Source organism: Camelus ferus, chromosome 17 (genome assembly GCF_009834535.1).
Source record: "Camelus ferus isolate YT-003-E chromosome 17, BCGSAC_Cfer_1.0, whole genome shotgun sequence".
In the NCBI taxonomy this organism is placed as follows: domain Eukaryota; kingdom Metazoa; phylum Chordata; class Mammalia; order Artiodactyla; family Camelidae; genus Camelus; species Camelus ferus.
In genome coordinates, this window is record NC_045712.1 from 35,815,831 (window position 1) to 35,841,191 (window position 25,361).

Sequence of the window (25,361 nt, forward strand, 5' to 3'; positions counted from 1 at the left end):
ACTCCCCAAGGACACGCACTGGGGGACAGACGCGGGATCTGGAGGTTTCCCCCAGCCTGGCCTCGGCCCCCATGGGGCTGGTGGTGCAAGGGCTCACTCTGCGGGGCGGCGAGGTCAGCGCCACCGCAACTGGGGCGGGGCCGGCCGCGGCACCCTGGAGGTGAGGCGACGTCCACCCGCCCTTCCAAGTCCCCGCTCGGCCCCCGGCTGGCTCACTCACCAGTGAGGCCTTGTGACTCCACGTCTCTGAGACTTGGTTTCCTCAGACAAGAAACGCGGTGTCGGCCCCGAGTGACGGGGGAGCACAGCCTGGCTCTGCGGTGGGAGCTGAGCTCCGCAGGCCACACTGAACGTCTCCCCTTCTCCACGCAGATCTGGGACATGAGCGACGATGAGACGGTCTGACAGGCCTCGCGAGGCCCACCCCTCCCCGGCTGCCCGCGCAGGGGCTCGGCGTCGCCGGCGCAGGACGGCCGCCCCAGGACCGGTGATTTGGGCCCCGCGCCTCTCCAACCGTCGGTCCCCTCCGCTCCACACCCCGAGGCCCAGGCCCCCCTCCGCTGCCTGGGAGCTCCTGGTGTTCCCCATTTCTTACAACTCACCATCTCACCAGCTCTGAGCTAAATAATAACCTTGGCTTTGGCTTTGCCATTGATATGGGACTTGGTTCCCTCCACGAGCCGTTCTTTTTTCCTGTTGTCACAAGTGTCTGGTCATCAAGGTCTCAGGCGCCTTCTGGCCTTGACCCCCATGGGGTGGCAGGCCAGGGAGAAGCCCGCCCCACACAGACCAGATGAAAAGTGAGAAACCAGCTCCTTCCGGCAGCCATTGTGGGGGCAACACAGCAAACCCCACAGGGGACCCCGGGCCCTGTGAGCGCCGGGGTCCTTATCAGTGGTCGTCAGCTTGGTTGCTGGAGGAGGCGGCAGGAGAGCTGAGCTGCCCCTGGGGCCTCTGTGCTGGCCTTGGGCTCCTCCACCCCCCAGCCTGTCCTCAGCTGCGGGCACTGCTCAGGGAGGAATGAAGTTTCTGGCTGATCTGGGGTGGTGGAAGGGCCCAGGGACAGGTCTTAAGGCCAGATCCTCAAAGCTGCCTGGGTGGAGCCCCTCCTGCTTCTGTGGACACCCAAGGCCCAGAGGAGGCCTCAGGCCTCACACCAGGGCCTGACCCCCGTAGGGGAGCTGCTGCTCCCATCCCAGGGCCCCCCCGTTGGTGGCTTGGCAGCCCCGACTTCACGTGGGGTGGAGTCCATAGGTGTCTGCCCCGGGCTGCGGTCAGGTGTCCGTCAGGGGCGGTGAGAGGGGTCAGATGGCTCTGCCGTGGGCCCCTCAGGCTGGTCGTCCCCTCGTCCCAGGCATGCACGTCTGTGACACCCACAGAACTTGCACAAAAAACCCAGGAGAGGGAGGCGCCCTTTCCACACTTGTATTTCATTTCTGTGGTGTCCATGTTTTCTCTTGCGCCTGGAACCAAAGTCAAAATTGAGGCTGACTTGTACAAGAGTAGGTTTTCTGTAGGTTAGGTTTTAAATGATGCTTCTCGTGGAGTTAAAATTACAGTTTTCCAGCCTGTGTGGGGCTTAAATCGGGCGCCACTGCACACAGGCGCAGGGCTGCTGAGCCCGGCCCGCCCAGCCTGGCTCCGCCACCCCAGGACCCAAGGATCTCACATACAGTCTGTGGTTTAAGAGCACTTTATTATTGTTCTTAAGGCTACTTTTAAGTACAAAAAAAAGATGGCCTGCCAAACCTTTTTTTTTCTTCTTCTTCCAGGAAAAACAGGCCACAGAGAATGGTATATTACAGATTTACAAACACGGAGAGAATGGTCAAAACGCACTGCGTACGGCGCGGCTCTGTGAAGAACCTCACTGAGCCCCCCTTCCCCCACTGAGGCCAGGGAGTGTCCCTTCCCGGCCACCATCCGCCCCAGGCCCCCTCCAGGGGGCTGCCTATCCCAGATAGGTCAGCGCACCGGGGCCTGGCCCTCCGCGCCACCGTCCCTTCCCAAAGCGACGGCCTCAGTGGCGGACGGTGGGCCCGGAGGGGCCGTTCTGCACAGAGCCGCCCGCAGCGGGTTGTTTTCCTGTGGCGACTCTCAGTAGCCTGTAGCAATAACAAACTAGTGGCTATTAAGGCAGATGCAGTGATCTCATAGAATAACTGTGTTCCTGCACTTTTACAGACACTTCTACGACCAAAAAAAAAAAGATCAACTTTTTTTTCCAAACAAAAAAAAATATGAATGATTACAATAGGAAAGGGAAAAATTAAATAGCTACATATCATTAACAAATTAATTGTTCTTCAAAAAATACCTACAAATTTCTCTGTACATTCTTTACGCACAGCGTAATGATGGTCTTAAAGTTACCTATATAAAAAAAGTGTTTTCAACGATTTTTTTCCTACAGAAAATATAGGGGCCTGAATGCAAAAGCCTGGAAGCCCAGTTAAGGGGGGGGAGACGTGGGGGGAGGCAGAGGAGGGCTCGTCTCCCGCCTTTCCGAAGACCTGCAGCCACCCTGTGGCCACAGGAGCCAGTCCTCCCACCTCTTCACCCAGTGCCAGCTTTCAGAATTAACCAGCTCACCTGTATTTTCCTCACACTGAAAGCCAGCCTCGAGGGCTCCCCTGGGAGAGGGGGTCGTGCCTGCATCACCTGGCCAGGTGAGGGCTCAAGCCCGCGGGTGGGCGGGGCTGGCAGGGAGCGCAGGGGACAGGCGGGGGCACGGAAACGTTTACCAGCAAGAGGAGCAGCTGTTGAGCATCCACAGCTGGGTCTGTCATGCTTTCTTCTTCACCTAACTTCTAGTTAGTAGCTATTTCTAGAGCAAACGTGTAATAAACGCAGTAATAACTGTATAAAGTCAGAGGAATGTATACTGCCTTGGCCCCAGCGTATGAGGAAGCATACAAAATACCGTATCACAGATTGTCAGGAATCTGCTGTTCAGCCAAGAGGTTAAAGGGAGTAGTTTCTGCATCGAGGGTAGGTGGGAGACACAAACCCCAGCTCCCCTGGGAGCGAGTAAGCAGACAGGGATGCAAAAAAATAAATGGTGTCGGCCTGCAGCTGAAACTCCAGCATCCGACACTGAGGCTGATCAGCCGCTCACCTGCCCGTCTCCAGGGCCGGCCGGGGCCGAGCGGCCCCGCGCTGCTTGGGAGGAACGTGAGTATCAAATACACATCTTTGAGCACAACTGTACCAGCAGTGAGTATGCCTAGGGCTGTAACTGATGAAAGTAAACTAACTCTGAAAGGAAGCTAGTAAGGATTAAGGTTTTTGTTTACTGACTATACAATTAATAGAAACCAGCTATTTTTATCCATTAAAACACGCATCACGTTTAAAGCGCTGCGGAACCGCCAGCCTCCACTCTCGTCTGACAAGCTGCAGTGTTCAGAGAAGGTAAAATGCCCGTGGCTGGCAGTCTGCAGTCCAGTTGCAAGCACCTGAAACCTAGACAGAGAAAGGCCTACAACCTGCGTGAGACTTCCCCTTCCAGAGCGGTCCTAAGTTCAACAAAAGCAAACACACACACAAACGGTCAGAAATGTCATCCTTAAACCCTTTGTTTTTCAGCAGTTTGCTCTCAGAGTGCTAGCATCTCACAGAGTTGCCAGGCAGGCAACTTCTGTCCTCCCATAGTGCAAATCAGACACGACAGCTCCGTTCTCTTCAAGTAGACGCACACACACGAGCGCACACACGCGGGCTGGACGCTGAGCCGCGCACCGGGTCTCAAGAAGCAAATGGAAAAGCACAGGGCGTCGGGGTCACCGGAGGCCCGGGCCCCTGTCGGCGCAGCAGCCCTGCGTCAGAGGTCTCTTTGGTAACTGAGGCAGGAGGTCAGGTGCTGCGTCGGACAGAGGCTGCGCGCAGTCCTGCGGTCACGGTCCAGGGCCCGTGTACGGACACCCGACCCGGCAAGTACAAAACACAACAGAAATCCCCACGACATGGTTTTTGCGAAGAAACCATCCCTCCCTTCCCCCCACCCCCCACCCCCAATTTTTTTGTTGTTTTTCCATTTTTTTAAGCACTGACTGTTCGAAGCGCAGGCAAACCATGCAGATGGACGTCGTGTCGGCGGGCGGCGCTCCCTTCAGGAGACCACGGAGGGGGAGTGGCTGTGGCTGACCATGTGGGCCGAGGGGCTGGCGGGCTGGCCCCGGCGGGAGGCCGACTCGGGGCTGCTTGATGCGCCGTCCTTGGCCGCCTTGATCTGAAGCCACGTGTCGCCCAGGGCTTTGGCAAAGTGGTCGTCCACGGAGCCTGTGATGGACACCGAGTTGGGCGCCGGCTCGGGCTCCTTGTAGTTCTTGCCCAGGCTCCTGCGGAAGTGCTCCTCCACCACGGGGTCGCAGGTGGCTGCGGCTGTGGGGAGCGGGACCGCGGTCAGGGCTGGGACCTGGGGACACAGGCCTGCCTCCACCCAGACCGGCTGGGCACAGACTGTGTGGCAGTAAGTAGCGGCAGACCCTACTGCACCCCGACCCGAGCGAGAGCCTGGAGGTCAGGGCTAACATGCTGCTGCCCCATCAACCCCAGCCAAGCAGACACTAGCTGTTCCGACAACCCAGGGGACACAGAAGGAGCTCTGATGCCCTTGACAGGCCAGGACCCCGTGAATGACTTACAGCTTGGGGCCCTCCGGTAGCTGGCCGGGCCGGCCACGCAGCCGCTGTGCGCGATGGGGCAGTGGGACAGGTTGCAGTTGCGGGCACTGGCAGAGGCGCATGTGATCACCGAGGGCCGGTTCTGGGGAGAGGAGGGGCTGGCATCAGCTCAGGCTTGACGGGGCAGACAAGGAGCGGCTGCTGCTTCACCCCAACTGGTGACTCCAGTCATATTCTTGCCGAGCTGGAGGAGGGACAGCCCCCTCGGTGCCCCCCAACCCAGAAAACCAAGTGCCACTGGCCATCTCGGCATCAGATCCCACGCAGGGCCCCCTGGCACCCCCAATGCTCTGCTGAAGCCTGTCCTGGAGCCCTTCCGACCAGAGGCTGATCAAGTCAAGCCCGCCTGCCACATCCTACTTCAGAGTAGGGGTCAAACTGCTCAACTACCCGAATCCACAGTGGACACCCTCAAGGGTGTGCGCTCAGCCCACTCCCAAGCGGTCTTTTCTCTGAGCAGTGACCCTTGGTCATGGCTGTTTGAATCAGTGACGGGAAGAGGCTCGGCTGCTGGGACCTGAAATGAGACCATCCCTGGGAGTCAGGAGGGCAGCCATGTAGATGGCAGAGGGTTACAGAAGGGACCACTGCTCCTACCATTATGGTCCCCAGGGCTCCTGGTCCCTGCCCTTCTCAGAGTGTACCCCAGGGCTTCACTGAGCCATCCCAGGCTCTTGCAACATACTCTCCACCTTTGCTTAAGCCAAGCCAGCTCGAGTCTGTTTCTGTTACGACCACGCACGTCACGATGGAGACGGAAATGCAGAAATCTGTCCAAGTGCCTGAATTACACACGTCACCCTCAACCAGTCCACCTGCCCACCACGCTCTCGCTCCTTCCCCCAGACCACCTCGCTGTCTGCCTGGCAGACTCCACTCGGCCTTTAACACCCTGTTCAAAGACTGTCTCTGTGAAGCCTTTTATGACGTCACTACCCCCAACACGTTCATCAGGTAGACTGTCCTTCCAGGTGCCTCCAGTTTCCTCCACTGGACCACGCGCACTTCAGAGCAAGGGCTGGGGGTGTCCAAATTCCCAGACCCGGGTGCAGTCCACTGGCCAGAAAACACCTGGGAACCAACTGAGCTCCCTCAGGTTCCAGCCAGGAAAGGCACTTCCCAGTGAGACGGGACGGAGGAGTGTGTGCACCAGGTTCCTCCATCCATGAGATGCGGCCCCGGCTATCAGTGACCCTGTCCTGGGCCAGGCTGAAAATCTGACTCAGGCTGCGGGTCAGCTACTGTGGCCAACTCAGGAGGAGATTCAGGCTGATCTCAGGAGCTGTGAGATGGCCAAGCCAGGCTGGCCGCGTGGGTCGAGATGCAGAGACTGGGACAGGCACAAAGCCAGCGGAGGAAGGAGGGTCCTCCTGTCCAGCTCCCCAGGGCAAGGGCCCACCCTTCCTTCCTGAGCCTGGCTGTACCCAAGACCTGGCTCTGGGAGACGCCCTGGGGTCCTCCCAATATAACTTCCTTCCTTTTGTGCTTAAACCAGCTCAGGCTGGCTTCTGTTCCTTGCAACCAGAGTCGGAGAGTAGGGACATGTTTTGGGGGAGGGGCTGTGGATGGGGGAGAAATGCAGGTTGCATAGAAAGGATTTGAGATGCTTAGACCAAGGCATACGGTCGACGTCCAGCCTTCTGGCAGCGCTGCGAAAGGCAGGAAAGGCCCCTCCAGGAGAGAATGTGGCGCCTCCTAGTGGGGGACCTGCAGGGCAGGACCACAGGGCAGCATGGGACCTGGCGAAGACTCCAGCAGCTGCCCGGGCACTAGATCACCCCTAGGCACTCCTGACCTGAGGCGAACACCCCGGGCGGGCAGAGTGGAAGTGCCTGGGGCATCCTCTCCTCCCCACAGCCCAGGCTGCGGGCTCGGCTCAGTTCTCTGGGGACCCGACGCTGGCTGAGTGCCAGCCTGGCTTCAGCGCCACATGCCCCACAGGGAACAGGCCTCACACCCTTACTTTCAGGACAGGGAAGGTGAAGGCCACACAAGTAACCTGCTGGAGGTTGAGAATTTGTTGGCACACGCTGTTCACCCCTCACCCCACCGCACGTGGCTGCACGTGGAGCCGAGGCCCTGGGGAAGGAAGGAGCTCCCATCTGGGGACAATCCTGAGGTTCACCGTCCCTCGGGCTTTAACTGTTTAATCTCATCCTGTCTCTCCTCATATGCTGCTGCCCCCGAGGCCACCCTCTTGGTATCTCTACCTTTCTTAAGAACAGCTCTACCCTCAGAGCTGCCACCACAAAAACCCTGAAATGAGGTGACACTTCCCGCAAACTCCCCAGACATGCTTCTCTGGGAGCTTTCCTGTCCCAGTTCCCAGAAGGCTGAGTCCCATCCCCCGCTCTCCCCCACCGGCCGCTCCCCACCATCCTTCCCCGGCTCAGGGCTTCAGGGCTCCAGGGCTCCCCTCACAGCCACACAGACAGCAGGGGGCTGGCAGGTGACACAGAGCTCCCGAAACGGGCTGGAGGGCTGGGCTGTGCCGCTCCTGGCAGGGCTCGGACCCCGGGTGGGCGGAAGCTCAGGTTCTAGCGGACGGTCCAGGCCCCCAGGCAGACCCGGAGGAGCTTGGTGAACGGTCGCTATGTGAATGGGACACGCGGACCAGCAGCCAGCTGGGGAGGGCGGGCTGGGAGCCTAGTGGAAGCTGAGCTCAGCACGGCCGCCTCGGGGAAGCAGGGTGTCCCAGGAGCGCTACTGGCTTGTTCCAGGGCCACCGGCTTTGTTCCCTCTGTCCGGCCAGGAAGCCCATGAGAACACAGGTGGGAAGTCGAGGCGCCCGCTCCTAGGAGAGCCGCTCAGCCGCAGACGTCCGATGCCGGGGGTGGCTGCCACAGCAGGCAGCCAGGCGCATCTGAGGGTCGGGTGGGAGGCCCTGGCTGGAAGAGCTGGGCAACTCGGTCCAGAGCTACACTTTCCAAAAATCAGCCATGACCAGACCATCCAGAAGATCCTCAGAAGCCTCGCAAAGTGACAGAAACCCAAGATCCAAGGAAACATCAAAGTTTCAGAGAAGCTGAAGGGAGAGCAGGGCCCACCGAGGGCCCACCCTGCTCGGGCAGAGACCCCTGGAGGCTCCTGGCACCTCTCCCTGCGGGTCGCCATGGGCAGGGGCTAAGTTCCCCCCCGGAATTCCACCCCCACCTCCTCCCAGAGCACATCAGCCCAGCAGTGGCCACAGCCAAGGGCTGAACTCCCTGGATCCTAGAAATAAATTCATGTTTAAACCACCTCTGCTCTGCCCTCTGCCACCCAACAGTGCAGTCATCTCACACCTGCATCTCCGGGACCAGACCGTGCGCTCTCTCCAAGCTGCAGCTCACCTGTCTCTGCACCTCCAGGCTTCCCGGTGCCGGGGCACAGGCATTGCTAGTAAACGTTCACTAAGTGGATGGTGGTGATGTCGCCCCCTCGGTCCTTGGTTCTCATCAGAATAAGTGTATTAAATGATACATTAATATTTGAGTTATTTTATAGTCTGACTCCTCCAGACTCATCTTGCTTGACCAACTTCTAACACATTCCCTACACAAAGCAGGTGTCCACGCAGTTTTGTTAAACGAACGAGTGAAACAAATGGGGTCGTGAAGCTGGGCTCCCAGTTGGAGGTGCAGCTGCGCATCAGCCTTACTGGGGGCCACAGGCACCAGCACACCCTCGCCCAAGGCCCAGGGCCTCCCACAAGCCCAGATCCCAGCCTGGGTCAGAAACAGGCGCAGGCAGTGGACGAGGGGGCAGTGGGACGTGGCTTCTGCTGCACCAGCACCTGCTCGCTTGCTGCCCCCCCGTCCAGCAGTCTCAGGGGAACACTGATGGAGGGCCTGTCAGGTCGCGGCCCCAGAGGTTCCGGGAAAGCCGTGCGTTCATTTGGCAATTTCCCAACCTCAGCACTAATGCCTCCTTCTGTTAGCTGGTCCCCCAGGAGCCCCCGAGGTCTTTTTTTTTCTACCAAGTAATCTGTGTTCATTAAGTAATAACTTAATTTCCTTATTTTCCTTTAAAAAATCCTTGTCTGCCAGGCACAGGTTTCTGACCTGTATCAGCCAATAGCCACTGTGACCAGTGGCTTTACAGGACTCCAGCCCAAAGCAAAGCAACCTGACAGTCAGCTCCATCTGGGTGGCCTTGTGACGGGTCACAAGGACTCCGGTCAGGATATTGCACTGATCATAATAGAAACAGAGCTGCCAGGAAGATGGCTGAAAACACCCACTATCCAGACCAACCCTGCCTCGTGCAAAAGAATCTACGCTCCAGAGACATTAAGTCCTGAAGCACGAGGCCCAGGCACTCCCAGGTCGGAATAAAGACACAAGGCAGCCTGGGGTAAGAGGATCCCTCCGTTCCACATGCAAACCCAAGGCTGAGGATGGGGTGCCCCCCACCTCTCACCACCCTCCTCGCCTCTGCCCGGCACTTCCAGCCCTCAGTCCCCGGCCACAAGCGTACCTGCTGCCGCTCCACGGGGGTCAGGGTGGGCGAGAGGCCGGCCGGCCTGCTGGCGTCCAGGCTGTTCTTGGTCAGTGCGAGGGGCTGCTCCAGGCTGAGGCTGGGGACGGACGAGTACAGGTGGCCGCCGTGCAGGCTCATGGTCGGGGCCACGGCTCGCTCGATGGGGCTGCGGCTCCGCTCCCGGGGGTCTTTCCGGCAGTCGCCGTTGGTCGTCTTGTTCCTGAAACAGAGGAAGGTGCTCAGATGGGAACGTCCCCCAGCCTCTAGGTGGCGAAGGGGAGAGCGACCACATGCCCGGCACTCGCACTGATGATTTAGTTCACTCCTCACCTCACTGTGGGTAAATACGACCCCATCATCACCCCCATCTTCTGAGGCTCGGGTCCAACAGCTTGTGGGCAGTGGAGGAGCCAGGATGCTGACCCAGATCAATGTGACTCCAGAGCCCCTCAGTGCTGGAGCAGCACCTTCCCAGAGTCTGGGGCCAGCGGCATCGGGCATCCGGACCAAGACGCCCCTCTGCTTGGCAGGCTATCTGAGCACATCTCCCACAAACTCCACGCGCTTGGAGCCCAGAGAGCCCACCTGCGTGCTCAAGGGAGCTCCGCAGGACAGGGGTCTGCTGTTCAGAAGGATGAAGGTGGTCATGATGCCAAAGCAACCAGATGCCTCCTGTGTGCCAGGTCCACTGGCCTTAGCTCACTCAGTCTTCCCAGCAGCATCGAAAAGAGGGCACCATAACCACTCCCTCCCCAGGAGAGGGGACTCAGCAGTCTCGTCACTGGCCAAGGCCAGCAGCCCAAAAACCATGGCCCTGGCTCACGGTGGAGCACTCAGGGTGGTCCGGACAGCGGAGGGACGGGATGTGGCCCCGCCATCCACACACACCCACGGGAGGGCTCTGCCTAAATCCATCCCCCGGCACTCAGGTGGCCGGCGCCATGTGGGACCTGGGCGAGATGGTAACACTGGCCCTGCCCACTGTCTAACTGACTTCATGTACAGGCAGCATCGCCCGTCCCACCTCTCAGAGAATGACAGCGTGGGAGCGGTGGCCCAGCGGCGGGGGCCCAGGCCCCGCGCCCTCCCCCTTCACGCCAGGGGTTCTCTGTGCCGCAGGTCTTGGCCCCTTAAATCCACCACATTCTCTGCTGCCAGGGCAATCTTTATTTCATAAGAACTGAGCAAGAATTTTAACTCAAAATGTAGTAGCTAGTGACTTCTGTGACTTTCCTCTAAGAAATGTACGTTATTCTCAGAGTGCACAAGTGGGCATCCCATTTCCCAGCAGAGAAGCTGGGCTCACGGGCTAAGAAACCAGAGGAGGAAGCAGCGTGCCTGCCGCTCCAGCAGCTGAACACGACACAGTATAATTAACGTGTGTGTGTGCTTTCTACGCCGCAGACTCACACACAGCTGTAAGAAACAACACAGACGGGTCCCGCGCGCCTGCGCCCAGTCTCCCCCGGGGTGACATCTTGTAAAACCACCTTCCAGTATGGACACTGAGACGGTCTACCAATCTCAATCAGATTTCCTGTCCTACTTGCATTCATTTCAGCACAATCTGTTCATAAAGCAGGCGAGACCACATCAAGCCCTCGGTTATCATTCTCAGCAGCTCAGCGCCATCCTCAGTGGCCTCCGAGGCCCGTCCCACTGCGGCCCTGCCTCCGCTCCTCATGCCGCGGTCCGCCTGCCCGTCCCCGAGTAAGATGGCTGCTTTGCGCCTCTGTGACTGTACACACCTGTGCCACCCACACCCACCGCCAACTGCGGCTGCAGCTCGCGACCCCAAAGTGCCCCATGCAGACCTTCAGCAAAGACTCCCTCATACCAATACCTGCGCCCCCAGCTCCCAGGGGCTCAGCAAGACCCCTGCTCATCCTTCCTCAAGCACCGTCCAGCGGGCTGGTGACGATGAAGGAAGGAGGACCAGGGATGGGCAGGACCGTGGAGAGCTGGGGGCCAAGTAGCCACCCTTCAGCTGGAGTGTGTGCCCCATCCGCGTGGCACCGGGGCTCGGGCAAAGGCTTGAGGTGCGGCAGCCTCGCCAGCCCCTGGGGACCAGTTTGCTTCAGCCATGCCATCTCTGCTACCGTGTGGTCCTAAGAGCCACCTCGAGGGTCTCAAATGGGGACTGAACGGTACACAAATAAGAGTCGTGCTGGCACAGGGCAGGTCAGTGAGCGTCAGGGGGACCAAATCAACTTCGAGTTTAGTTCATCAGCTACAGGGCACTTAGCTGTATAGGCACAGCACTGAATTTATGGTGTCTCCCCCCTTTATTCTCTGGTCCACTCTACAGAATGACTTAGAAGCAGTTAGAGAGTAAGTTTCCGGCCCAAGAAGACAATCACGGAGGAGTATGTTCTGGCTGAGGAGCCTGGATGAAGTGTCCCATCCACGCCACATGGATCCCGGTAATTTTCTAAGAATTCCGATACCAAAAGAAGGAAAAGAAAAGGAAAAAAGCCTTATTCTGAAACCAGCCCGGCCATAATTTCATCTTCCTGGGATGACTCAGAAGACATTAGAGGCTATCAAGGCGAATGCCTCCGCAGCTATGATCACAAACGCCAACATCTCTGCAGAACATCCCAGAAGCGAGGATGTTCTGCTTGACAGACCTCAGGCCTGTCGAACCCAAGATCAACTGGCTGTGACCTAAATGGGTATTTAGTACTAGACATTCAAGTTCTCAGTGAGTGAAAAAGACCACATCATCACATGCTTGTCTTCAGTATCAGGTTTTCTCCTAAATTTAAAGAAAATAAAACTTAACGTTGCCAAGCTATGTAAATTGCTTCCCTGACACAATCTCCCCCCTCAGGAAAATACGTGGCTTCTGCAGGCCACTTCATGAATGGTGCCAGCCCAGGGGCGGAGGCCTGAGCTTCCGGTCAGAACACGCCTCTGTCCAGCACAGACTCCGCAGTATTCAACCCATGTGAACTGAGCCCCTGTTCTGTGCCGGTTACAGAGAGGAAGATACGGCCCTTCTCAGGGGTTCATGACCGCACGGGGACACAAAGGCTCCCGAGTGAGACTGCAGCGCCCCGAGAGGGAGGATGTGCGGGGTGGGGGGGCGGGCGGGAAGGAGCGGCCTGAAGCTCATCCAGCGCGTGGCCAGTCCGCATGCCTGGCGCTGCGTGGCACTACAGTGTCCCAAGTGCAGCCCCGCGTGCTGGCCCCGCTGAGCCTGAGGACTAGGGTTGGGGGGGGATGCTCCAGGAGGGGCACGAACGATCCAGAGTCGCCCCCGACGGGGTGGGGAACAGGCTCCAAGGAAGCGAACAGGAAAATGGGCCACTGCAGGCCTGACGCAGGGGGCACCGTGGACCAGAAAAGACACTGAGACACACAGAAAACGTCTGAAGAACTCGCCGGTTAATTTTAGTAAAATTATACATGACTCACATTTCCAGCTCATCTTCCTGGTTCCTGGACCTTGAAGACAGACACTGTTTTCCATCCCCCTTGCTGAGTCACACCCCAGGGCATCCTGTGCTCACGGACCCAAACCACACGCTTCCTGCCTGCAAGACCCAAGTCACCTCCGTCCTCGTTGAAGACGAAGTTTGCTCTGCAGCCGTGTTAGAGCCCGGAGGGTGCACAGGTGGCCGGACACCGAGGATCCACCAATGGCACACGGCTCAGGCCCCACCATCATCCTGGGGCGGGCAGGCCCACTGCCCATTTCAGGAGAGGACATGGCAAGGAGCTCCAAGGTAAAACAGCGGTGCTTTCCTCCAGGAAAAGGTGTCCCGGGAAGTGATGCCACATGCTGCCATCCAACACCTCCTGAGGTGAAAAGCCAGCAAGGTCCCCGATGTCAGGGGAAGTAAACTCGATTCCAGGCAGTGAAGCCGGGACAGCATCCATACGGCGGGAAGGGTGCACTTCATCCACCTGCACTCACAGGAACGAGCTGTCCCGCCTTCCAGCTCACAGGGCTCAGAGTTGAAGAAAACCCTCAGGAAGGTCTTGTTCGACATTCTTGGACCTACCGTCACCTGTTAACTAAACCAGCCCGAGTTCTTAGGACAGCGAGGGGCTGTGGGTTTAAGACACTGTAGTCAGTGCTTCCAAGGAAATGTTCCGGGGCCCCCGGGGTCCCCAGGCTGTGGGCAACTGGGCACAGTCTGGGCAGGTCCCTCAGCCCAGGACAGTGAGACAAGGCCCAGTTCTGCCCGGCTATCCCCCGCCCCGGGCCCAAGCTCCTGTAACACACCAACATCCCTGAGGTGACAGTGTGGCCGCGTGGGATGCAGCGCACCCCTGGCAGGAGTGGACTGAAGGTCTGAGGCAGCGCCCGCTGTGCACAGGAGGAGGTGTAGACAGAGGTGCAAAGCAGGAAGGAGCCAGGAGCAGCGCCCTGTCCCTGCTCACTCTCCCTCCCTCTCCTCTCCATCCCTGACAGAAGCCTCCGCTATCTGGGGACCTACAGGATGGTAACAGAGCTTCACAGTCCAACGCGAATAACAATAAAGCTGGGAAAACACCTTTAATTTTAAAAAGCTTTCTCAGAGAACAGATCTACTGCGACTGAACTGTGCACTGAAAAACGGCTAAAATAAAGAACAGTATGGAGGTTCCTTAAAAAACTAAAAATAAGAGTTGCCATATGATCCAGCAGTCCCACTCCTGGGCTCATATCCAGGGAAGACAAAAACTCTAATTCAAAGAGATTGGTGCACTCCAATGTTGACAGCAACACTATTTACAACAACCAAGATGTGGAAGCAACCTAAATGTCCATTGACAAATGACTGGATAAAGAAATTTGGTCTATTTATACAATGGAACACTACTCAGTCATAAGAAAGAATGAAGTAAATGCCATTTGCAGCAACATGGATGGACCTGGAGACCATCATTCTAAGCGAAGTCAGAAAAAGAAAAATACCGTATAATACATCACTTACATTTGGAATCTACAAAAAAAAAATGACACAAATGAACTTATTTACAAAACAGAAACAGACTCACAGACATAGAACACACACTTATGGTTACCAAAGGGGAAGGTGGTGGGGGATAAATTAGGAGCTGGGGATAAAGATACATACTATTACATAGAACACAGATAAACACCAAGGACCATTGTGTAGCACAGGGAAGTATATTCAACATCTTGTAGTAACCTCTAAGGGAAAAGAACCTAAAAAAGAATATATATAAAACAGAATCACTATGCTGTACACCTAAAACTGACACAAAACTGTAAATTAACTACACTTCAATTTTTTTTAATGGCTAAAATGGAACGCTGTATGTATCACAATTTAAAAAAATAATTTTAAAAATTAAAAACAAAAAGTGACTCCCCACCAGCACTACTAGCTGAGTTGCAGGTCAGGTAGGCGGCACCGTCCCAGGTTCACGGGAAAGAGGACAGAGGCGGGGAAAGCAAACTCAGCCTGAGAGAAGGAGGCAGGACATGACCAGCCATGCCAGCCACTCAGCCATCCTCACCCCAGGCCCCTGTCACCTCCCACTCTGTCCCCAGCTTCCAGGAGGCCTTCCATGACCCCTCAAACTGCAGGGCTGCAGGAGCGGACCAGCCCCTGGCACCCCCCAGTTAGCGGGTATCAGCCGGCGTCACAGGCCTGTTCCCAGGGGCACGCCAGCCCCCCACAGCGGGACACGTCTCCCCGGCACAGGGCCCAGGACTGAGCACAGCGCCGATGTTTTAGCAACCATCCACTGACTCAGCGAATGATTGAAGCACATGTATTATGTGTGAGTCCCGCTAACAGGATCTGTGGTGAATGAAAGGGAAGGAAATTTCAGAGGAAATTCAACAGGAAAGACTTTTTTTTAAAAGCAGAATTTAGGGAGCATTTATTTAAACATCAGGCTCAGAGAGTGGTGAAATGGTTTCTGCCTGTAACTATCTTCTCCATCTTTTTTCCTCTCCCCACCTTTTAAATGTCCCCCGGGCCACCCAGACTTCACACATCACCCCCTTCTTTCTGCTTGTGAGCAGGACAATTCACTGTTCCCAACCAAGCAGGAGGGCGCTTGGGTGTGTCCCCAAGACATCCTGGCCAATTGTCGTCACTCCTCAGTACCAACTTTAGATGGGAAGTGGAGGGGGCAGGAGCCCTAGCAGGGCGGGGCAGTGCGGGGTGGAGGGAAGGCGTTGGCATAGGGAGGAGGCAGGAGGTGAGGCAGAGACGCCCTCCTGGGTACAAAATGGTGAGCTGTTTGTCAGTCAGGAAGAAGTTGAGAAATACTGGCATTCAGAGCATCCCCAAGACACAGAATGACCTGGGGTCTCTGTTGCAATGCCAAGCACGTCCTGCTCGGCAGTGAAACGGGGCAGAGAGGCCTCTGCCTTTGACCAGGGGGAGTATTGTGTTGCATATGACGGCTGTCACCGCTTTACATCACTTAATGATCAAGAAAAAAGCCAAGCCCCCCCCAACATCCAAGGTTCCAGGGAACCCAACCTGAGCATGGATGACTGATTATGTCAGTGCCCAGCTGTCCACCCACGGAACCTTTTCCCTGTTAACTCTCACAAAGGTAGGGCCCCCTGTTCTGCTAGTTCAGATGTCAAAAGTCCACCACCTGGAACTAAGAGACTTCTCCCCGGCTCTGTCACGTGACACTGGTAACCTGCGGTACGAGGGAGAGGCACACGCATTGCAGGAAACACTGCCCCAGAGAGAGGGCCACACAAGTTGGGGAATCAAGAATGTGAAAATGAATATTCATGTGTATTTGTATGACTGAAACATTAGGCTGTACACCAGAAATGGACACATTGTAAACTGACTTGACTACAATAGTTTAAAAAAAAAAAAGGCCTACCAAGTTGGGGAGTCCCTCCGAAAACTGTTCACCGTAACTATCTTTATCCTAAATGATCACTGACCGACTGCTGCCTCATCACCTGATGAAACCCAGCACAACTCGGCAAAACAAGCATCATCCCCATTGCACAGATGAGTAAACTGAGGTTCAGAGAGGCTAAGTAACGTGTCTTAAGATTGTAAACTAGCACAGTACAAGGGTTACAGTTTATATTTGACTGGCTCCAAAGCCTCTCCTTTTCACCTTTTCTTCTTCTCAAGAGATGCACAGAAAACTATGAAGACCTCGGTACCCACCACCCAGAACTGACAGATGAAACCTATCGTATCTGCTTCAGATCTTTCCCTCTTTAAGGAAATACCGGCACGTGGTCCAAGCTGCAGAACACCGCAGACACCACCGAAGCCCCGCCTTCACACCCCCAAGCCTCCCCCTCCTTCCTCCTGGACGCCCCGCGGGCCTGTGTCTGGGCATTCTTCCCATCCGGGCCTCTGTCCTTTTACCGCGTGGGAACACGTCTGTGAACCCCTCATGGCACGTTTCACGTTTCACGTTTCCATCACTGTACGTCCTGCTTTACAACCACACTTGTCTACCTCCTGTGGTCCTGGCCTAGAGGTCGGCTTTATTCATGTTCTTCCTTCCCAGGAGCCCACCAGTTTATTCATCCACTGCTGCGCCGACGGGCACTGGCCATCCCAGGTCTACCTAATTATAAACAATCCACGGAGTTTGTATCCCACCCACATCTCCTCATGTCCGGGAGCGGCTCAGATGCATCTCTAGCAGGGCTGCCGCTGGGCTGCTAAGCTCTCAAGCTCCCCACCCTCAACACCTGAACACCCACAGGTGCTGCTGGAGCCCTTAGGGTGTGGCCGTCCAGTCCACTGAACTCCCCCTGCCAGCAGGGTCCTCTGTCACCCTGTCACCTTGGCACCAGCACAGCTGAGGGTCTTTTCATACATTGATTAGCCATTCTGTACTTTCTTCTTTAAACTGCTTTGACTCTGGTAGGTTGAATTGTGTCCCCCTCCCCATAAAAGATGCTGAAGTCCTAACCCCAGTACCTGTGATTTTATTTGGAAATAGGGTCTTTGCAGATAATCAGGTTAAGATGAGGTCAGAGGCTAGGCCCTCGTCCAATATAGCTGGTGTCCTAAAAAGGGGAAATTTGGACAAAGGGACAGACATGAACTGAGGAAAGATGATGCGAGATGTAAAGACATGGGGAGAATGCCATCTACAAGCCAAGGGCTGCCTGAGGCCCCCAGAAGCTGCGGGAGAGGCCTGGGACAGACCCCCGCCCGTCCCCAGCCCCCGGCAGCAGCAACCCTGCCGACACCTGGATCTCAGGCTTCAGCCCTTCGGCCCCCAGAACGGGGAGCAAACGCTTTTCTCTTGTGTAAGCTGCACAGTCGGCGGTGCTGGGTCATGGCGGCTCCAGAAACAGATACAGTCCCCACGGCCTTTCTTCCCCGTTGCTTTTTACTTCTTTAGACATTCTCTACACCCATGTTTTTCCTGCTTTATCTGTAACTAATCCCCCTAAAAGTTTTTCTCAGATCTTCTTTTGGACATTTTCAAAGAGGGCCCTAAGATCCACTGGACCTGAGGTGTCCCCGTCATCAAGAGGCGCACGGAATCAGCACGGAGAGGTGACAGCATACGTGAGGCCAGGCCTGCTGGTGAGAAGAGGTAGGGCGGGCTGCCCTCTGACCTCTCAGGGCAGTTCAGAAGCCAGGAAAAGGCTTCCCACCCCCACACCCCTGCAGACAAGAGGGAAGACACTTGTCAGCCCAGTCATCATCCCAGCCTTGTGGCTCAGGACCCTTCTGGGTGGGTGAGAGAAAGAACGAACCCTCAGATCACGTCATCAGCCCTGCACTGACGGGCCCATCGACAACCAACACCCCGACCGGGGGCCAGCGGCGGTCACCGCCAGCCAGCCGCGGGAGCGGGGGGGGGGGGGGGGGGGGGGGGGGGGGGTTGAGCCGGAGAGGGGGCGGGGCCGGGGCGGGGAGCCGGAGAGGGGGCGGGGCCTCCCCTCGGGCCAGCCCTTCCCCTTCCGCCCAAGGCACTTACCCCGTGGGATGGTGCCCCAGGGAGGCGTCCCGCGGGGGCTGGGGAAGAGAAGGCGCGCATCGGGGTGAGACTTCGCTCTTCCTGCCTGGAACGCTGTCTCTGTGATTGGGTCAAGGGCGTCCAGTCGCCGCCCGCTCAAGACTGAGAGGCACTAAATTCGCACAGCCCACAGCTCCATGGAGTCGCCAGCCTCCGCGGTGCGGGGGGCTCCCCTCGGCCCTCCAGCGGGGCGGCCCGCGAGCGGCCCGTGTGGTTTGCTCCTCCCGTTCCCGCCCTCCTGGTCCCCGAGACAGCGGGTCTCCCCTCTCCGCGGGCAGTGACCCTGCAGACCCGCATCAGAGCCCCGGGGCACTGGACACCCGACTGCAGTCCTTGGGAGCCACCTCCTTAAAGCTTCTAGAGAACCGAAACGGAAGCCTGAAGACAGAAAACATTTAAAACCTACTTTCATTAAAAATCTGTCTGAAACATCCTATAATTTACTTCTTTTCTTCCCCGGTGATTCGGGACCTTCACTGCAAACATTTTGGGGTGCGATGCCTGCGCCGCGGCAGGCGGGTCCGCCCGCGAAGTCCCCCTCCCGTGTTCGTGTCTCCTGCCCCGTTTCCCCGGGGTCAGGCCTGGAAGGAGGGTCCCTGCCACTGCCGGTGGCCTTCTCGTCCCTTCTCCGGGTGGGACCCCAGGCCGACAGCTAGAGTTGCCGGATGCTGCGCACCGGCTCGGAGAGCAGGGCCAGCGCGGGGATCCTCTTGGCTGGGGACAGTGAGGGCTCCCGGAGCCCCGCCTGCACAGGGCGAGATGCGAGCCACACTCCTGAATAGCTCAACCCTATGTAAATACGGGCCGAGTCTTCTTTGACTATGACGGTCTGAAGACGGTTAGCTGAGACAAAAGGAAAAACTAAAGTTCTAAAAAAATAGGTCAAACCTGAGAATGTGAAGGATAAAGCACCTCATCCGGCCCCCCAGCCCAGGTTGCAACTGTGGCCACTAGTGCGATGGGCGTCCACCTGCGGGGCCACGTGCAGATCAGCTCTGCTTCCAGCCTCAATGCATCACATGGGCCGCATGTGTACACTCACTCATTTCAAATGAATGGAGATGTCACTGAGACTAATAAAATACAAATTCATTTAAAATTCCAACTGCTCCAACATTTGTAAGTCATTCTTGTCATTATGTATTCTCTCAATGAATGACATTAATACAACCATATTTTTGGCATCAGAGAAGGGATAGGAACATCATGTCCTTCCTTCTGTAACTCAGCTACAGTCCGCCGTGGACACACACCTGGGGCAGGCCATCTGTCCCCCAGCACAGCAGCAGAGGTACCAGCGTGGCACCGTTGGCTTGGCTAGCCTTATGGGACCGCTTGGGATGACTTGGCCAGGGACAGAGAAAGGGGTAAAGCTCAGAGTTCTGACCGTGGAGACTGTCCGGAGCAGGTTTTAAATGGACAACGTCTGCAGCAGCCCTACTCAAAAGAAGAGACCTATAGCAGTGGGATGGCCATGAACGACAGGGGGACAGCAGCATCCTCAGTCACGGCCACGAGGCCACTTCTCAGACAGTCCCAGGGTCGGGCCCTTCCCCCTCCCTCTCCAGCTAATTCACTCAACTACTGGGAAGCTTCAATGAATGAAATCTACCTTCCAGTACGACTCCGTGGTCACAGAGCTGCTCTTGGGAAAAACTCAGTGAAGTCAACTTCTTCCGACTGCTGAAAAGCTTCTTCTGAGTCAGCCCTGCCATGCGCAGAACTCTCTTCACCAAACAAGAACCCCTCCCATGACCCTAATACCAGACCCCCTGCCGTCCTGTCCCCCCCCCCCCCCCCCCGCCTCCACACACTCTCCAAATGAACATTCATCTCTAAGGGCGGTACCCAGCACTAGACAGAATACGCCAGAGGAGAGCTGAAGAACGGAGCACACAAGCAAAGGTAATTCCCTTCAATTTACGGGAGCATATTCTGAACCAAAAATCAGTGCCGAAGGTCTAAAAAGAAAGAACCGAGGTCAAGAGAGTAGAATCTCGAAATCAGGATGATTCCAACACCTGCAGTCACCTGAAACCACACTTGTAACAACACGACCCAAGACGCACCAGTTCCTGCAGCAGCCGTTTCCCAATCCTCCTCCTCTTTTTTTTTTTTCTTTAATTCAGCTGTATTTGTGACCCTGGATTGGCTAGAGATAAATGAGTTACTGCTCACGTCTGCATCATCTGTGCGTGCCTGTCAAAGACAGACGATCACATGTCCTTCCTCTGCTATTTGGTTTGTTGCAGCCCCCCCTCGCCCCTCACCCACCCCCACACATAACTGCATTCTCACGCCTGAGTGCCAGCAGCCTTCCGGAGTCCAGCCCCGATGGTGGCGGTAACCAGTTCCAAATTATTCCCTGGACTTCTTGCTATTAGAGGATAGCTCTACTTCAATACATTCAACACTAAACAAAAATTCAACAGCCAGTTTTTCTTTTAAAACCACCCACCTACCCTGGATGACATCAGAAACTTTGCAGACAAAATTAAATCCCTGAATTATTATGTAACTATACAAAAAAGTTTGAGACTTTAAGTACTGAGTAAGTAATGTGGTTAAATATTCATTTAATAAAAGATATTGAGGCATCTACCAAATGTTCTTTAAAAAACATGACTATTACTACTAAATTACTAGTTATTGTAATTATTAATTATAAAACTTTGATTATTAAAGGACTTTCTATCTATGAGCAAATTATGTAGTGCATTAATTCCAAGCATTCGGTGCATTGATTTCCTTCAAGCATCCAGGTGGTCTGAGCTGAACTCCACCTTTCTGAAAACTAGAGGAAAAGGTTAGCTAAGCTATTTTTTCTTTACTTAGATTGCAGGATAGGAACAAGATATGAATTTCTTTTTAACTTTTTAAAAAATTTTGTTAATTTTTTTAAAAATTGGGGGGAGGTTAATTAATTAATTTATGTATACATACATACATACTGGGGGTTGAACCCAGGACCTAGTGCATGCTAAGCACTCCTCCAGTATTTGAATTTCTTAAAGATTATTTTGAGGACTCACAGGTGCTTAGAAAGGCTGCTACTGTATTGACAACTGATGGGCAGATTGCCAATCAATCTCTTATTAAAGCAAAATTCCCCAGGGACCTGAAAAGGCCAATACTGATGGCTTACTTCAGTTTCCACATTGTAAAAATGCATTTCATCACGAATGTTCTCAATTTCACACTCTTCGGAAAATTCAGAACTGACTTTCCCTAAATTGCCTGCTTAGCAGTACTGTAACATCACTCACATCTGGCCATTAAAATCACATTTAATCCAAAACCTGCAACTTGGGAAAGGAACCAGGGGAACCTGGCAACTCTGTCCAACACTGAAGTGAGATCTCCCACCCCAACTCTTGAGCTGATGATTCTGAAAATGTCTTCAGAGAACCCAGGGCTGCCATCCCCCAATACCCCAAGTAACACACCCATTTCCTTCACACAAGGACCTCCCACAGCAAAAGGAAATGGTGAATCCTGGCTGCCCTTTAAATTAAATGTCGCCCCCACCCCGCGCCTTCACACGGCCACTCTCCATCATTAGGCCTCAAACATCCTGTCCTGGGAGCTGAGCTGCTCTCCTCCGAGCTGCTCACCCCTCTCTACGCACCAGCTGAGCACGGAATACAAAGGCTGGACACAGAATAGCTTCGTTATTGTTTATTCAACTGAACTGAAGTGAATCATTAGTCTTTAGAAGGTTTTTTAAGCCTTTTTTCTTTACTGTGGTAAAAGTACACGTGAAATTCACCGTTTCAGTCATTATAAAGTATAAAATTCAGTGGCATTAAATACATTCACACTGTTGTGTAACCTCTCCTGCCACTCACGTCCAGGATGGGAAACTCGGTACCCATCCTCATGAACGCCCCATTCTCCCGCCCCCGTCGCCTGGCACCCAGCATCCACGCTACTGCTGTCCCTGACTCTGGCCCCTCAAAGAAGAGGAAGCATACACTCTCTGTCCTTTGGCAACTAGCACATTTCACTCAGCGTTAAAGTCTTCAAGGTCCATCCATGCTGTGCAGGTGCCAGAACCATGTTCCTGCTTTAACGCTGAGGAACATGCCACTGTAGGGTCACCTACGTATCTCTTCATCCGCTGGCGGACACTGGGCTGCCTCCACCTCCTGGCTGTCGAGTCATGCTGCCGTGAACACGGCTGTACCCACACCAATCTGAGATCCCCGCTTTCCCTTCTCTGGGGACTACACCCGCCAAGTGGATTTGCTGCGTCATACGGTAATTCTGCATTTAACGTTCAGTCCTTAGAAGTTCTGATCAATCACCAGTCATTGGTAGGAAAGGAGGTCGGGACCAGAGGATGTTTTCCCCACATCTTTGTCCCTCTCTACTAGAGAGAAGTAAAAGGTTTCCAGAAGGATAGGTCTGGAAACAACAACAACACAAACCCATGTCTCTGTAGACACAGTCCAGGTGGTTCACAAGAGACACGCTGACAAATAATGTGGGTTTTTGACAGCAAACCACATAAAGCCCACCTGCCACCCAGCTCCCCAAACCCCGCCACCTCGGGCACACGCGGGGACTGCCGTCAGGGGCGTCGTCACCGCCAGTGAGCATCTGGGAGGCTCACGAGCCACATATTTGTGGTTCTCGTTTCGCACTCCGGGCCTTTAAAAGCTGCTTCAAGTCATCCAAGGATGGCTAATGTTAATAAGAGTAATAACTGCCATTTGTATAACATTAGCGTCCAGTTTTACAAAGTGTTTTGCACACATTACCGTCCACAGATCTGCCTCAGCCTGCAGCTCGCCCACGCTGCCTGGGCACGTGTTCCCCGCACAGGGAAACACAAACCCCACGGGACCTGCTGGGCGGACGGGAGGGGGGCTCCTGGACACTGGCTCTCAGGCCAGTGACCCCCGCACACTCCATCTTGCCCTTAGCCAGGAGGCTGCTGGGGGAGTTACTGCACAAGTCCCCGAGCGCTGGGACCAAGGCTGCGGTCCCCAGGCCACGTGAAGGGGCTCTGCCTCTCTCAGTGACCCCGTGCCCTAAAGCGGCTCAGGGAGGAGGGGCTCCCGAACACCTTCCACAGGGGGAAGTGGCCAAATGGCTGAGCTGAAACCTCCAGGCTTCAACTGTGGCCAAGTGCTTTTATTTCCCTCGTAATTTTCCTCAACAATCAGTGTTAAACCTACAACATCCCCCCCTTTTGGAGGCAATCCTGGCAGCCAAGCTGAGTAGGAAGAAAAGGCACCCCATCCTCCGCCACACAAAGTAAGCACCGTTGTCCACGCCGGTCACATGACAGCCCCGCCAGGCGACAACATGTCAGCCGGCACCTGAAACTTGGCAACTTCTAGTCCATTAAGGAAATAATTATCAGTGGGCATTAACCCTTCCCGCGCCCGCGTGCAACGCGAGGCGGGCTGCAGCCCCTTTAACAGCCCCCTCTCTTCCCAGGCCCCTCTGGGAAGAGACTGTCTGCGACACGGATCCGACGGGGACGCGGGCGTCCGGTGAGGGGAGGGGGCGGGCAGGAAAGTCACTGCTGTCCCTTCCGAGCAGTCAGCTCTGCCTCTCCCAGTCCTCATTGCCTCCGAGTTTAAATTAATTACAGCTGAAAATACAGGGTTGCCATCTGGTTTGAAAAAGCCAGGATAAGGGAATGAAATGAAAGGGTTTTCGGTACTAACCTCACTTTAATCATTGCCAAAGAGCATGAAGACAGCCCAGCGTCCTCCCACAAGAAAGCCTGGGGCCTCACAAACTTGGCAGGCGGTCCGCCCGGGACTGGACGGGCGGGAGGCCTGTCAGAATAAGAGTCCCCGCCGGAGGGAGCCGGCCAGGTGCGGGCCTCCCCGGGCGGCGGGCTCGGGACCCCCGGGGCTGTTACGGGCAGAGGGGGCCTCCCAGAGGTGACGTGCACCAGGACGGTCACACCGTGTGAGAAAGGAGGCCCGCCGTCAGAATGGCAGCACGCCCCGTCCTCCTTTGTCCCCCTCTCCCAGAACATAAGGCTTTTATAAAAGCCTAAAACGAGGCGAAACAAAAGCCGGAGTGGGCGGGGGTGCTGCCAGAGGGGCCTGCTCTCGGGATGGGGTGAGGGGTGCAGACAGCCGCCCCCGGACCAGCAAGGTCCAGTTTCCCTGTTTTCCTTCCACTGCAGCCACCGCCGCGGTCTCCCTGTGTTTTGCAGGAGCAGCTGCCCCTAGTCCCTCCCAGCGCAGGACCCGGGCCGAGAGGCTCCCCCAGGCGGGCTGCGGGGACTGCAGGCCCCGCACACAACCCTGGGTCCGTCTCCGGGCCTGGGGCGGGGGCAGCGATGCCAAGTCTGCGCCGTTCCTCACCACACCCCGGCAGAGGCGAGCCTCAGTCCCCTTTCCAGGCCAGTTTAAACCTCCACCTACCCACTACCTGAGCTCTTTACGACCCAGGTGAGTTTTACAAACAAAACCAGCATGTACTGGGTCCAGTTGCTTTCAGAAAGCTCTACCCAGGGAGGCAGTGGTGCTTACTGGAATACATTCTGATGAACTGGTTCCAGTCTTTTACAAACCAGAGGTAAGAACTGTTAACAGAGAAGGTAAAAAGCTCTCTATAAAGACAGCCTTTCTGTTCTGGGGAAAAACACATCTTCAACCCAAAAATGAAGCGAAAGTCATCTTCCAAACCCTGCCCGGACAGAGTCACTGTCTATAGCAACAGTGTCCATAACATTCAAAATCTCAGGAGTGTAACTTTCGAGTAAATGGTGCATCTGTCAAACCACAGGAAACATCTGGGAAAATGGTTAAATAAAAACAGAATTCAAACTCTGGATTTCAGAGCTTGCTTATGGTACCCAACCAGAGACCAGGAGAAATACTGAGAGCCTTCTGACCACTCGGTGTGCTCAGTGCGACAGTGGAGGGTCCTTGGGGAGGGGGGAGGGATAGGCAGACAATCAGGAAACGCTGACTGGGACCCTGTTCTTTGGTCGAAGCAGCGATGCCCCCGTTCCTGGGGATCTGCCCTGCACATCACCCCCGAAACTTCCTCAGGCCCAGGGCGGACTCCTGCGTGCACCCCCCCCACCCCAATGCCATCGGCAGAGCAGGCATCCGGGAAACACTGGGTAAGTGAATGAATGGAGTAACACACAAATGAGACTGGCTCTTCCTTCCACAGGTAACACTGAGGAACATGCTCAGTGACGCCACCCTCAACACACAGCCTAGACGCGCTACACGGCACTTGCCAACACATTTCAGTCCCTTCTAGAACACGTTAGAAGCCCTCTTC

The 25,361-nt window shown here is 55.5% G+C and overlaps 3 protein-coding genes across 14 annotated transcripts in view; 1 reads left to right on the forward strand and 2 right to left on the reverse strand.

Moving 5' to 3' along the window:
* Positions 1-11,943, forward strand: part of ATG7 (autophagy related 7) — a 307,849-nt gene extending 295,906 nt beyond the window's left edge. For 9 of the 12 annotated variants that reach the window (XM_032458967.1, XM_032458960.1, XM_032458962.1 and 6 more), the window contains one exon: positions 373-660. In XM_032458967.1, the coding sequence (XP_032314858.1) occupies positions 373-405 (33 nt within the window). In that variant the 3' untranslated portion in view covers positions 406-660. Of the gene's footprint in view, positions 1-372; positions 2,210-11,454 lie in introns of those variants that run through there. The other 3 variants (XM_032458969.1, XM_032458968.1, XM_032458959.1) reach the window with 3 other exon arrangements.
* On the reverse strand, positions 1,678-23,870 carry VGLL4 (vestigial like family member 4). Its single transcript, XM_014555371.2, has 4 exons — positions 23,774-23,870; positions 9,144-9,366; positions 4,647-4,767; positions 1,678-4,383 (listed from the first exon to the last, which is right to left on the reverse strand). The coding sequence occupies exons 1-4, from the start codon at positions 23,785-23,787 to the stop codon at positions 4,112-4,114; spliced, it is 630 nt and encodes a 209-aa protein (XP_014410857.1). The 5' UTR covers positions 23,788-23,870; the 3' UTR covers positions 1,678-4,111.
* The window catches only part of TAMM41 (TAM41 mitochondrial translocator assembly and maintenance homolog), a 219,933-nt gene continuing 203,806 nt past the window's right edge, over positions 9,235-25,361 (reverse strand). The window contains exon 10 of the mRNA XM_032458987.1: positions 9,235-9,366. The gene's annotated coding sequence lies outside the window, so the exon portion shown is untranslated. The remainder of the gene's footprint in view (positions 9,367-25,361) is intronic.

Coding starts and splice junctions, on each gene's coding strand:
- VGLL4 (XM_014555371.2), bottom strand. Junction 4,768..9,143: donor CCCCCGTGGAGCGGCAGCAG/GTACGCTTGTGG, acceptor TCCTCTCCCCAG/AACCGGCCCTCGGTGATCAC. Junction 4,384..4,646: donor CTACCGGAGGGCCCCAAGCT/GTAAGTCATTCA, acceptor CGCTCCCCACAG/CCGCAGCCACCTGCGACCCC.